This window comes from Teleopsis dalmanni, unplaced genomic scaffold, assembly GCF_002237135.1.
Source record: "Teleopsis dalmanni isolate 2A unplaced genomic scaffold, ASM223713v2 unscaffolded_contig_0107, whole genome shotgun sequence".
In the NCBI taxonomy this organism is placed as follows: Eukaryota; Metazoa; Arthropoda; class Insecta; order Diptera; family Diopsidae; genus Teleopsis; species Teleopsis dalmanni.
In genome coordinates, this window is record NW_024031489.1 from 346 (window position 1) to 15,572 (window position 15,227).

General features: G+C 36.0%; 1 protein-coding gene across 1 annotated transcript; it reads left to right on the plus strand.

Moving 5' to 3' along the window:
• Positions 1–8,331: 8,331 nt before the first annotated feature.
• Positions 8,332–8,931, plus strand: LOC119663064. Its single transcript, XM_038072731.1, has one exon. The coding sequence runs from the start codon at positions 8,332–8,334 to the stop codon at positions 8,929–8,931; it is 600 nt and encodes a 199-aa protein (XP_037928659.1).
• The last annotated feature ends 6,296 nt before the right edge of the window (positions 8,932–15,227 follow it).

The following is a 15,227-nucleotide window of genomic DNA, read 5'->3' on the forward strand; positions in this document are numbered from 1 at the left end:
TATTAATAATGAATGATTAATAAGGAATGATGCTGACTACGATCCCTGAGGAGCCATTTGCTACCATCACAGCCGATTTTATGGGATCACTACCGCGATCGAAAAATGGAAATACAATACTGCTGGTGATATTAGATAAATTTTCGAAATGAACGGAGTTGATACCCACATGTCTAGCGACATCCGACAATGTGATCAAAGCGTTGAGAGAAAGAATATTAGCCAATTCATTAGTAATGTTTTCAAGCAGTGGTTGGTAAAGATGGGTATTACACACAGAACCACAGCATCGTACATGCCACAGGAGAATCCTACTGAGCGTGCGAACCGAACTATTAAGACACTGATGTCACAAACGGCATGCGACGAACATCGTACGTGGGACGAGATGCTGCTGGAAATCACTTTAGCCATTAACACTGCGAAATCGGATTCAACAAATTACACTCCAGCCTATCTAGTGCAATGGCGAGTGTTGAGACTCCCCGCCAACTTGTTCGTCGAATGCACCCCAGGAACAGGAAATCTGCAAGTAATCCCTGTAGTGAAAGCCGAGAAACTACAACGTGTGTTCAAAATCGTCCAACACAATCTACAACAAGTCGCAACAAATCAGGCGAAGTATTATAACTTGCGTCGTCGGAATTGGAGGCCGTGGATAAATCAATTAGTGTGGGTTAGACAACATTCCCTCTCAAAGGCCAAAAACTATTTTTCAGCGAAACTTGCACCAAAATTCGACGGTCCATTCAAAGTACAAAAATTTATATCGCCAGTGTTAGTAGAGCTTAGCGCAGAAAATACAGCAACATTAACTAAGGCGCATATTGCCGACCTTAGGGTGCACTATGGTTGTCCTTAAAATATAAAGGACATTAACACTTATGTACCGGCAAAGTAACTGCAACATAAAACAAATACCCGCTATCTATTCAAGTATTTAAAGAACGTGTGCCATGAGGAAGTTCTGAGTCGTCTTTTGAACTAACAACGAAATTTGAAATTTCCGCGGAAAAGTTTCGGACAAGAATGATCGAAATAAACAACAGTAGAACAAAATGTCAATACTTGCCGAAGCCTGCAGCAATCAATAAAAACTCCAAGAATATGTTGAAGCAAAGTACAAAAAAATCGTCAAGCGTAAGGTGGGTCCAAGTGACTCCAGCCAGCACCAACATCCAATAGCTGAAAATAGTCAAGCGATTCCAGGTATTACTTCAAGTGACAGGAATCAAGCATCTACGGCTCAAGGGAGGAGGTTAAAAATAAGAGCGTAGTAATCACAGCAGCGGAACCTTCTGCAAAAGGAATAGGTAATTATGTCGCTAATACAAAAAATCCAACGTGCTACGTTACGTCACTAATGGTAGGAACAATATCGACAGAACCCAGTTCCAGTGAATCCTGCATAACTCACGCAATGGAACAAGAGGATGTGATTGATCTCGACTACGACTGACAACAAATGGAGCTAGAGGAGAATGAGATCGCACGCCCCAAACAAAAAAGGGTTTGCATCACTTGGCCGGCGGAGCTGGAATCGACTATACGCGACGCACTTACTTAACATATAAAAGTTAAACGAATTACCTACCGTCGAACGTTCAACAATATACTGTATCTGGTGCGAATTTACCGTCAAGATCTCGTGACTGTCCATAGTCTCCACAAACCGTAAGAAGGAGAGGAATGTACATAAATAAACACTCTACACCTCATTAATTTTTTTATATCCAAAATTGTTGTTATGAAGTCTCTGTTATATATGAATAAAATTGAGAAAATATATTTTATGAGAAATATCTAATACGTATCTTAATGGTCTTGTTTTTAATAAATTAACCCACGTTGGAATTTAATATTTCTGTTGTATAGATTTCCAACAACAATTACCCAGACTACCCACAACTGCAACACGTGAAGTAGTCTGAAGTTAGGAAAATTAAAATTAACATTAAATTGGTAAAATCATAAATACACACCTTCTGGATTTACCACAGCTACTTTAATGTACTTATAAATTATTTACTTGCACATTATTTTTTATAAATCAATAAACGACGTTAAAAATTACAAATACCGGTGCTGGTTATAAAGTCAAAACCAAATAGACAAACGTCAGGATCATCAAGAGAATTCGCCGCAAAGAGACGATCAGAACCACCACCAAACAATAGAAAAAACACTGTAAGTGAGCTACATGAAAAGCTCGTCTGATCAGTATAAAAGGCGACACGTTTCGTTAAGAGGCAGTGAGTCTTGAATGATCACTGAGTGGCATTATATGTCAACCAATAAAATAATATAATAAATATTATCTGACACGAAGGCGGTGGTAAGTCGTAGTGTATAACATAATACAAAATATATATATAATAAATTACGAGCATAAGGCGGTTTTAAGTCAACGCGCTTGGACACCATTATATGTATATTCAATATATCAAGCGTATATTCTTTTACTTTCTTTCCCAAACAGGTGAACACAGAAACAAGGTGAACCAAGCCAACTACAAGTTTAGACTAAAGACCATTTGCAATTTCACAGAGGTAATCATTAAAAGTAAGACCATTGGGAATTTTTGTTCATGCTGATTTCATTTAATTTCTTTCTTTTGTATATATATTATTGATTTTTTTTATAAATAAATAGTTCTGAAAACTGAAATCACCATCTTTTATTTGAGAAGTCCCGTCCTTGTAAATACAAATTTATTGTAACGACTCCTGGAAAGAGGCTGAGGATACCCCGGTAAAGAAAATAACGAAACGGAAAATTCGTGTCGTTACAACTTAACGTTTCTCGATCATTTTTTAGCGGTAACCTAACGATGTATCGTCCTGTTTTATGACGGGTGCAAGTTGAATCATAATGTCTCTCACAACGTCTTTCTTCTACTGTCCTTAAGTCTGCATTAGGAATTTCCTCTAATTCCTAAAACCGTTTTAATTACTCGTCACTATTGCTGCAAGCCATGGTGAATAACGTTATTTTGTTTGTGATTGTACGCTCTGATAATATCCATCCAAATAGTGTGTTTTGAACCATTGGAGAGTTGTCTGGTAAATATTTTCCTGGCGTGAATTCTGCATTCGGCATTTTTGATGTGATTTTTGGTAACACTATTGCTTCTGTATGACAGCTCTTATTCTTATCATGTATAGATTGAATTTCTAATGAGCATTTGGCTACAACGCTTGTTGTTTGCCCATTGATAGCTTTCACATGAGTTTGATAATTGGTCAATGGTGCTCTGATTGATCTTGCTAATTGTTCTGTTATTATACAAGATTGTGATCCTTGATCAAGAAGTGCTCGTGTCGGATTGAGTTGTTTTGTAGTCCTTATAATTACCATTGCTGTTGCTAGTAATACAGTTTTTTCCTTTTGGATGTTGTACGACGCTGCCACTTCGGTCTCCGTGGTGTTCTTCAATGTTGGCATCCTCTGTTTATTTATGTTATTTGTGAATGTTGGTTTGCCTTGAACTTGTTCTTGCATAAGTTGATGGTGTTTTTTATCGCAAATTGTACACCTTTTTTTTATTCAAGCACAATTTACTAAAATGCCCACTCTGAAGGCAATTAAAATATAATTTAGTGCTCATAATCTTTTCACGATATTCCGGCACCTTCATATTCAGAAACTTTGAACATCGAATTATGGTAATTGATGGTTACCATTACACACCAAACATAGCGTATGTATTGTAGTTACATGCGTTTTTGTATTTACAGCTGTTGGTCGAAAATTATTCTCATTTTCGCGATTTGTGTCATGAGTTGTCTCCAATCCTCTAACTCTGCTCTCAATAAACTCGTATAAACTGCTCAATTTTGGTGTTTGTGTTGATGCTCCTCTTGAATGTTGGTATAATTTTCTGAATTCACCATTTAATTTTGGAAGCTGGATCTCAACTTGACGTGTCCACATTTAAATCACGTATACAATAAAACACTTCTCTAAAATCACCCATTAATGTTTTTAAATCCTGTGCATTTTCGTTTCTTATTGCTCTGAGCGACAATAACTTATTAATAATGAATGATTAATAAGGAATGATGCTGACTACGATCCCTGAGGAGCCATTTGCTACCATCACAGCCGATTTTATGGGATCACTACCGCGATCGAAAAATGGAAATACAATACTGCTGGTGATATTAGATAAATTTTCGAAATGAACGGAGTTGATACCCACATGTCTAGCGACATCCGACAATGTGATCAAAGCGTTGAGAGAAAGAATATTAGCCAATTCATTAGTAATGTTTTCAAGCAGTGGTTGGTAAAGATGGGTATTACACACAAAACCACAGCATCGTACATGCCACAGGAGAATCCTACTGAGCGTGCGAACCGAACTATTAAGACACTGATGTCACAAACGGCACGCGACGAACATCGTACGTGGGACGAGATGCTGCTGGAAATCACTTTAGCCATTAACACTGCGAAATCGGATTCAACAAATTACACTCCAGCCTATCTAGTGCAATGGCGAGTGTTGAGACTCCCCGCCAACTTGTTCGTCGAATGCACCCCAGGAACAGGAAATCTGCAAGTAATCCCTGTAGTGAAAGCCGAGAAACTACAACGTGTGTTCAAAATCGTCCAACACAATCTACAACAAGTCGCAACAAATCAGGCGAAGTATTATAACTTGCGTCGTCGGAATTGGAGGCCGTGGATAAATCAATTAGTGTGGGTTAGACAACATTCCCTCTCAAAGGCCAAAAACTATTTTTCAGCGAAACTTGCACCAAAATTCGACGGTCCATTCAAAGTACAAAAATTTATATCGCCAGTGTTAGTAGAGCTTAGCGCAGAAAATACAGCAACATTAACTAAGGCGCATATTGCCGACCTTAGGGTGCACTATGGTTGTCCTTAAAATATAAAGGACATTAACACTTATGTACCGGCAAAGTAACTGCAACATAAAACAAATACCCGCTATCTATTCAAGTATTTAAAGAACGTGTGCCATGAGGAAGTTCTGAGTCGTCTTTTGAACTAACAACGAAATTTGAAATTTCCGCGGAAAAGTTTCGGACAAGAATGATCGAAATAAACAACAGTAGAACAAAATGTCAATACTTGCCGAAGCCTGCAGCAATCAATAAAAACTCCAAGAATATGTTGAAGCAAAGTACAAAAAAATCGTCAAGCGTAAGGTGGGTCCAAGTGACTCCAGCCAGCACCAACATCCAATAGCTGAAAATAGTCAAGCGATTCCAGGTATTACTTCAAGTGACAGGAATCAAGCATCTACGGCTCAAGGGAGGAGGTTAAAAATAAGAGCGTAGTAATCACAGCAGCGGAACCTTCTGCAAAAGGAATAGGTAATTATGTCGCTAATACAAAAAATCCAACGTGTTACGTTACGTCACTAATGGCAGGAACAATATCGACAGAACCCAGTTCCAGTGAATCCTGCATAACTCACGCAATGGAACAAGAGGATGTGATTGATCTCGACTACGACTGACAACAAATGGAGCTGGAGGAGGATGAGATCGCACGCCCCAAACAAAAAAGGGTTTGCATCACTTGGCCGGCGGAGCTGGAATCGACTATACGCGACGCACTTACTTAACATATAAAAGTTAAACGAATTACCTACCGTCGAACGTTCAACAATATACTGTATCTGGTGCGAATTTACCGTCAAGATCTCGTGACTGTCCATAGTCTCCACAAACCGTAAGAAGGAGAGGAACACTCTACACCTCATTAATTTTTTTATATCCAAAATTGTTGTTATGAAGTCTCTGTTATATATGAATAAAATTGAGAAAATATATTTTATGAGAAATATCTAATACGTATCTTAATGGTCATGTTGTTAATAAATTAACCCACGTTGGAATTTAATATTTCTGTTGTATAGATTTCCAACAACAATTACCCAGACTACCCACAACTGCAACACGTGAAGTAGTCTGAAGTTAGGAAAATTAAAATTAACATTAAATTGGTAAAATCATAAATACACACCTTCTGGATTTACCACAGCTACTTTAATGTACTTATAAATTATTTACTTGCACATTATTTTTTATAAATCAATAAACGACGTTAAAAATTACAAATACCGGTGCTGGTTATAAAGTCAAAACCAAATAGACAAACGTCAGGATCATCAAGAGAATTCGCCGCAAAGAGACGATCAGAACCACCACCAAACAATAGAAAAAACACTGTAAGTGAGCTACATGAAAAGCTCGTCTGATCAGTATAAAAGGCGACACGTTTCGTTAAGAGGCAGTGAGTCTTGAATGATCACTGAGTGGCATTATATGTCAACCAATAAAATAATATAATAAATATTATCTGACACGAAGGCGGTGGTAAGTCGTAGTGTATAACATAATACAAAATATATATATAATAAATTACGAGCATAAGGCGGTTTTAAGTCAACGCGCTTGGACACCATTATATGTATATTCAATATATCAAGCGTATATTCTTTTACTTTCTTTCCCAAACAGGTGAACACAGAAACAAGGTGAACCAAGCCAACTACAAGTTTAGATTAAAGACCATTTGCAATTTCACAGAGGTAATCATTAAAAGTAAGACCATTGGGAATTTTTGTTCATGCTGATTTCATTTAATTTCTTTCTTTTGTATATATATTATTGATTTTTTTTATAAATAAATAGTTCTGAAAACTGAAATCACCATCTTTTATTTGAGAAGTCCCGTCCTTGTAAATACAAATTTATTGTAACGACTCCTGGAAAGAGGCTGAGGATACCCCGGTAAAGAAAATAACGAAACGGAAAATTCGTGTCGTTACAACTTAACGTTTCTCGATCATTTTTTAGCGGTAACCTAACGATGTATCGTCCTGTTTTATGACGGGTGCAAGTTGAATCATAATGTCTCTCACAACGTCTTTCTTCTACTGTCCTTAAGTCTGCATTAGGAATTTCCTCTAATTCCTAAAACCGTTTTAATTACTCGTCACTATTGCTGCAAGCCATGGTGCATAACGTTATTTTGTTTGTGATTGTACGCTCTGATAATATCCATCCAAATAGTGTGTTTTGAACCATTGGAGAGTTGTCTGGTAAATATTTTCCTGGCGTGAATTCTGCATTCGGCATTTTTGATGTGATTTTTGGTAACACTATTGCTTCTATATGACAGCTCTTATTCTTATCATGTATAGATTGAATTTCTAATGAGCATTTGGCTACAACGCTTGTTGTTTGCCCATTGGTAGCTTTTACATGAGTTTGATAATTGGTCAATGGTGCTCTGATTGATCTTGCTAATTGTTCTGTTATTATACAAGATTGTGATCCTTGATCAAGAAGCGCTCGTATCGGATTGATTTGTTTTGTAGTCCTTATAATTACCATTGCTGTTGCTAGTAATACAGTTTTTTCCTTTTGGATGTTGTACGACGCTGCCACTTCGGTCTCCGTGGTGTTCTTCAATGTTGGCATCCTCTGTTTATTTATGTTATTTGTGAATGTTGGTTTGCCTTGAACTTGTTCTTGCATAAGTTGATGGTGTTTTTTATCGCAAATTGTACATCTTTTTTTTATTCAAGCACAATTTACTAAAATGCCCACTCTGAAGGCAATTAAAACATAATTTAGTGCTCATAATCTTTTCACGATATTCCGGCACCTTCATATTCAGAAACTTTGAATATCGAATTATGGTAATTGATGGTTACCATTACACACCAAACATAGCGTATGTATTGTAGTTACATGCGTTTTTGCATTTACAACTGTTGGTCGAAAATTATTCTCATTTTCGCGATTTGTGTCATGAGTTGTCTCCAATCCTCTAACTCTGCTCTCAATAAACTCGTATAAGCTGCTCAATTTTGGTGTTTGTGTTGATGCTCCTCTTGAATGTTGGTATAATTTTCTGAATTCACCATTTAATTTTGGAAGCCGTATCTATATTATTACTGGATCTCAACTTGACGTGTCCACATTTAAATTACGTATACAATAAAACACTTCTCTAAAATCACCCATTAATGTTTTTAAATCCTGTGCATTTTCGTTTCTTATTGCTCTGAGCGACAATAACTTATTAATAATGAATGATTAATAAGGAATGATGCTGACTACGATCCCTGAGGAGCCATTTGCTACCATCACAGCCGATTTTATAGGATCACTACCGCGATCGAAAAATGGAAATACAATGCTGCTGGTGATACTAGATAAATTTTCGAAATGAACGGAGTTGATACCCACATGTCTAGCGACATCCGACAATGTGATCAAAGCGTTGAGAGAAAGAATATTAGCCAATTCATTAGTAATGTTTTCAAGCAGTGGTTGGTAAAGATGGGTATTACACACAGAACCACAGCATCGTACATGCCACAGGAGAATCCTACTGAGCGTGCGAACCGAACTATTAAGACACTGATGTCACAAACGGCACGCGACGAACATCGTACGTGGGACGAGATGCTGCTGGAAATCACTTTAGCCATTAACACTGCGAAATCGGATTCAACAAATTACACTCCAGCCTATCTAGTGCAATGGCGAGTGTTGAGACTCCCCGCCAACTTGTTCGTCGAATGCACCCCAGGAACAGGAAATCTGCAAGTAACCCCTGCAGTGAAAGCCGAGAAACTACAACGTGTGTTCAAAATCAACCAACACAATCTACAACAAGTCGCAACAAATCAGGCGAAGTATTATAACTTGCGTCGTCGGAATTGGAGGCCGTGGATAAATCAATTAGTGTGGGTTAGACAACATTCCCTCTCAAATGCCAAAAACTATTTTTCAGCGAAACTTGCACCAAAATTCGACGGTCCATTCAAAGTACAAAAATTTATATCGCCAGTGTTAGTAGAGCTTAGCGCAGAAAATACAGCAACATTAACTAAGGCGCATATTGCCGACCTTAGGGTGCACTATGGTTGTCCTTAAAATATAAAGGACATTAACACTTATGTACCGGCAAAGTAACTGCAACATAAAACAAATACCCGCTATCTATTCAAGTATTTAAAGAACGTGTGCCATGAGGAAGTTCTCAGTCGTCTTTTGAACTAACAACGAAATTTGAAATTTCCGCGGAAAAGTTTCGCACAAGAATGATCGAAATAAACAACAGTAGAACAAAATGTCAATACTTGCCGAAGCCTGCAGCAATCAATAAAAACTCCAAGAATATGTTGAAGCAAAGTACAAAAAAATCGTCAAGCGTAAGGTGGGTCCAAGTGACTCCAGCCAGCACCAACATCCAATAGCTGAAAATAGTCAAGCGATTCCAGGTATTACTTCAAGTGACAGGAATCAAGCATATACGGCTCAAGGGAGGAGGTTAAAAATAAGAGCGTAGTAATCACAGCAGCGGAACCTTCTGCAAAAGGAATAGGTAATTATGTCGCTAATACAAAAAATCCAACGTGTTACGTTACGTCACTAATGGCAGGAACAATATCGACAGAACCCAGTTCCAGTGAATCCTGCATAACTCACGCAATGGAACAAGAGGATGTGATTGATCTCGACTACGACTGACAACAAATGGAGCTGGAGGAGAATGAGATCGCATGCCCCAAACAAAAAAGGGTTTGCATCACTTGGCCGGCGGAGCTGGAATCGACTATACGCGACGCACTTACTTAACATATAAAAGTTAAACGAATTACCTACCGTCGAACGTTCAACAATATACTGTATCTGGTGCGAATTTACCGTCAAGATCTCGTGACTGTCCATAGTCTCCACAAACCGTAAGAAGGAGAGGAATGTACATAAATAAACATTCTACACCTCATTAATTTTTTTATATCCAAAATTGTTGTTATGAAGTCTCTGTTATATATGAATAAAATTGAGAAAATATATTTTATGAGAAATATCTAATACGTATCTTAATGGTCTTGTTTTTAATAAATTAACCCACGTTGGAATTTAATATTTCTGTTGTATAGATTTCCAACAACAATTACCCAGACTACCCACAACTGCAACACGTGAAGTAGTCTGAAGTTAGGAAAATTAAAATTAACATTAAATTGGTAAAATCATAAATACACACCTTCTGGATTTACCACAGCTACTTTAATGTACTTATAAATTATTTACTTGCACATTATTTTTTATAAATCAATAAACGACGTTAAAAATTACAAATACCGGTGCTGGTTATAAAGTCAAAACCAAATAGACAAACGTCAGAATCATCAAGAGAATTCGCCGCAAAGAGACGATCAGAACCACCACCAAACAATAGAAAAAACACTGTAAGTGAGCTATATAAAAAGCTCGTCTGATCAGTATAAAAGACGACGCGTTTCGTTAAGAGGCAGTGAGTCTTGAATGATCACTGAGTGGCATTATATGTCAACCAATAAAATAATATAATAAATATTATCTGACACGAAGGCGGTGTTAAGTCGTAGTGTATAACATAATACAAAATATATATATAATAAATTACGAGCATAAGGCGGTTTTAAGTCAACGCGCTTGGACACCATTATATGTATATTCAATATATCAAGCGTATATTCTTTTACTTTCTTTCCCAAACAGGTGAACACAGAAACAAGGTGAACCAAGCCAACTACAAGTTTAGACTAAAGACCATTTGCAATTTCACAGAGGTAATCATTAAAAGTAAGACCATTGGGAATTTTTGTTCATGCTGATTTCATTTAATTTCTTTCTTTTGTATATATATTATTGATTTTTTTTATAAATAAATAGTTCTGAAAACTGAAATCATCATCTTTTATTTGAGAAGTCCCGTCCTTGTAAATACAAATTTATTGTAACGACTCCTGGAAAGAGGCTGAGGATACCCCGGTAAAGAAAATAACGAAACGGAAAATTCGTGTCGTTACAACCTAACGTTTCTCGATCATTTTTTAGCGGTAACCTAACGATGTATCGTCCTGTTTTATGACGGGTGCAAGTTGAATCATAATGTCTCTCACAACGCCTTTCTTCTACTGTCCTTAAGTCTGCATTAGGAATTTCCTCTAATTCCTAAAACCGTTTTAATTACTCGTCACTATTGCTGCAAGCCATGGTGCATAACGTTATTTTGTTTGTGATTGTACGCTCTACATCTAAAGGTCCTGATAATATTCATCCAAATAGTGTGTTTTGAAGTATTGGAGAGTTGTCTGGCAAACATTTTCCTGGCGTGAATTCTGCATTCGGCATTTTTGATGTGATTTTTGGTAACACTATTGCTTCGATATGACAGCTCTTATTCTTATCATTGTTGTATATATTTATTATTAAATGCAAAAATGTTATGTTTATTATTATTATTATATTTTTATTAGAATTAATATTATTATAATTTAATGTATTATAGTTTATAGTTTAATAAGTTAGGTTATTTAATTTACTCACGCCACTGTAAGATTAATATTGTAAACCGCACCTGCAAGATCAGATTAACTGTGATGTTTTGTTTGTTTTGAGAGAGAAAGTTGGTCTGGTTTTGCAAGAATGGTAAAGGTGGCGTGATGATTTTGCAGAAAAAGAATTGAGTGGTTGGTGAGTGGAGTTTGTGAAAAAGCAGAAGCAGTCACTGACCGAATTGAAGCTTAGCTGGATTGATTTGTTTTTTTTAAAAATGGAAATAATAATTTAAAGTTTAAATAAATTCGTTGTGAAAATTTGTGAAATAAAAAATATGATTATTTAAATAGTAAAAAAAAACTTATAGTGGCCTTCATACAGTAATAAAATTAAAATTAAGTAAAATATAAAGTATAATTTAAACATTTTAATAATTATATTATTCAGCATAAGAATTAAGATTAATAACTTGTACATTTTTTACGAAAAAAAAAAAGAATAGTACAGAGAATGAATAAAACAAAAAACAATGAACTAAACAAACGCTGGTTTTATTTTAAAAATATATAACTTTTTTTTTTTTTTTGGCGAAATAAAAATTATTCAAACCCAAATAAATAAGTTGAATTGTACTGTATACAAGAAAGATACATAACATCATGTATAGATTGAATTTCTAATGAGCATTTGGCTACAACGCTTGTTGTTTGCCCATTGATAACTTTTACATTAGTTTGATAATTGGTTAATGGTGCTCTGATTGATCTTGCTAATTGTTCTGTTATTATACAAGATTGTGATCCTTGATCAAGAAGCGCTCGTATCGGATTGAGTTGTTTTGTAGTCCTTATAATTACCATTGCTCTTGCTAGTAATACAGTTTTTTCCTTTTGGATGTTGTACGACGCTGCCACTTCGGTCTCCGTGGTGTTCTTCAATGTTGGCATCCTCTGTTTATTTATGTTATTTGTGAATGTTGGTTTGCCTTTAACTTGTTCATGCATAAGTTGATGGTGTTTTTATTGCAAATTGTACATCTTTTTTTATTCAAGCACAATTTACTAAAATGCCCACTCTGAAGGCAATTAAAACATAATTTAGTGCTCATAATCTTTTCACGATGTTCCGGCACCTTCATATTCAGAAACTTTGAACATTCGAATTATGGTAATTGATGGTTACCATTACACACCAAACATAGCGTATGTATTGTAGTTACATGCGTTTTTGCATTTACAGCTGTTGGTCGAAAATAATTCTCATTTTCGCGATTTGTGTCATGAGTTGTCTCCAATCCTCTAACTCTGCTCTCAATAAACTCGTATAAGCTGCTCAATTTTGGTATTTGTGTTGATGCTCCTCTTGAATGTTGGTATAATTTTTTGGTTTCACCATCTAATTTTGGAGGCCGTATCTATATTATTGCTGGATCTCAACTTGACGTTTTTAAATCTTTTTAAATCCTGTGCATTTTCGTTTCTTATTGCTCTGAGCGACAATAACTTATTAATAATGAATGATTAATAAGGAATGATGCTGACTACGATCCCTGAGGAGCCATTTGCTACCATCACAGCCGATTTTATGGGGTCACTACCGCGATCGAAAAATGGAAATACAATGCTGCTGGTGATACTAGATAAATTTTCGAAATGAACGGAGTTGATACCCACATGTCTAGCGACATCCGACAATGTGATCAAAGCGTTGAGAGAAAGAATATTAGCCAATTCATTAGTAATGTTTTCAAGCAGTGGTTGGTAAAGATGGGTATTACACACAGAACCACAGCATCGTACATGCCACAGGAGAATCCTACTGAGCGTGCGAACCGAACTATTAAGACACTGATGTCACAAACGGCACGCGACGAACATCGTACGTGCGACGAGATGCTGCTGGAAATCACTTCAGCCATTAACACTGTGAAATCGGATTCAACAAATTACACTCCAGCCTATCTAGTGCAATGGCGAGAGTTGAGACTCCCCGCCAACTTGTTCGTCGAATGCACCCCAGGAACAGGAAATCTGCAAGTAACCCCTGTAGTGAAAGCCGAGAAACTACAACGTGTGTTCAAAATCGTCCAACACAATCTACAACAAGTCGCAACAAATCAGGCGAAGTATTATAACTTGCGTCGTCGGAATTGGAGGCCGTGGATAAATCAATTAGTGTGGATTAGACAACATTCCCTCTCAAATGCCAAAAACTATTTTTCAGTGAAACTTGCACCAAAATTCGACGGTCCATTCAAAGTACAAAAATTTATATCGCCAGTGTTAGTAGAGCTTAGCGCAGAAAATACAGCAACATTAACTAAGGCGCATATTGCCGACCTTAGGGTGCACTATGGTTGTCCTTAAAATATAAAGGACATTAACACTTATGTACCGGCAAAGTAACTGCAACATAAAACAAATACCCGCTATCTATTCAAGTATTTAAAGAACGTGTGCCATGAGGAAGTTCTCAGTAGTCGTTTGAACTAACAACGAAATTTGAAATTTCCGCGGAAAAGTTTCGCACAAGAATGATCGAAATAAACAACAGTAGAACAAAATGTCAATACTTGCCGAAGCCTGCAGCAATCAATAAAAACTCCAAGAATATGTTGAAGCAAAGTACAAAAAAATCGTCAAGCGTAAGGTGGGTCCAAGTGACTCCAGCCAGCACCAACATCCAATAGCTGAAAATAGTCAAGCAATTCCAGGTATTACTTCAAGCGACGTGAAGCTTGTGTTAACTAAACAAGACACTCCAACTGCAGACGCTCCGTTTTTATCTAAATTTAAATCTAAAATTTAAAGAAACAAATTTAAATAAGTGCACATAAAGATTAAATAATAAACGTACGCTCTAGTTGTCGCGATCCGTATCAGCATAAGTGCGGTTTATATGTTTAAATTGCAAAATATATTTCTAAATTTTAATTTTATAAAAAAAAATCAAAACAAATTAATCAAAAGCAATAAAATTATTAGTTACTAATACTTTCAAAACAGCTGATAGAGACAGCATTTGTTTGTTTATTCTTTAACGAAAGTTGCAATTTATAAAAGTGGCGTTGCCACAGTGTATATTTTTAATTCTTTTATAAAAATTTAATATTCTATATATATACTATATAATCAGTGATCATCAAACTAAAAAAATTTATTCCTTTTAAAATTTAATTTTTTTATGAACAATTGTAAAAGTAATATACGAAGACATTCACTAATAAGTGAAAATGGCCTAAATGGCTACATAACGTTTAATGCAGAAGACATTAAAATAAACGATCAACCTATAAACAAAACTATAGGTAAATCGAAAACCGAAATAAACATTAAAAAAACCGCTAGTGAGATTGCTATAGCAAATAAAATTAAATTAATTAGTAATAAAAATAATAATTTAAACATAACTTCTCCAAACAGTCTAAAAGATATAGTTCCATACGAAATTAACATGTCCACAAACACCAGCCACACTAATGACAAAAATAATGAAGCTCTTAATAAAAAAATGAGAGAATTAGAAGTCTTATGCGGTAAACTTCATCAAGAAATTATCCAACTCAAAAGTGAAAACCAAAAATTAAGGTCGCAACTTGTGAACAACAATGTTCCGAAAGAGCAAACCACCATAACTTTCGAAACAGACGAGGAAGAGCTTGCTCGAGAAACCGACTGGATCGTTAAAAAAAATAATAAAATAGCTTCAAAAAAGCGCAAAGCTACTACATCTCCAAGTGTGTCACCAATTCTCAACAATGTGACACAAAAGCATTCTAATGAAAAGGAAAAGACATCAACCAAGCTTCGTCCACCTCCAATTATGGTAACTGTCTCTGATAATTACAATCACATAAGAAAAATTATTACAAAGGAAAGCAAAAATAAATTTTTGCT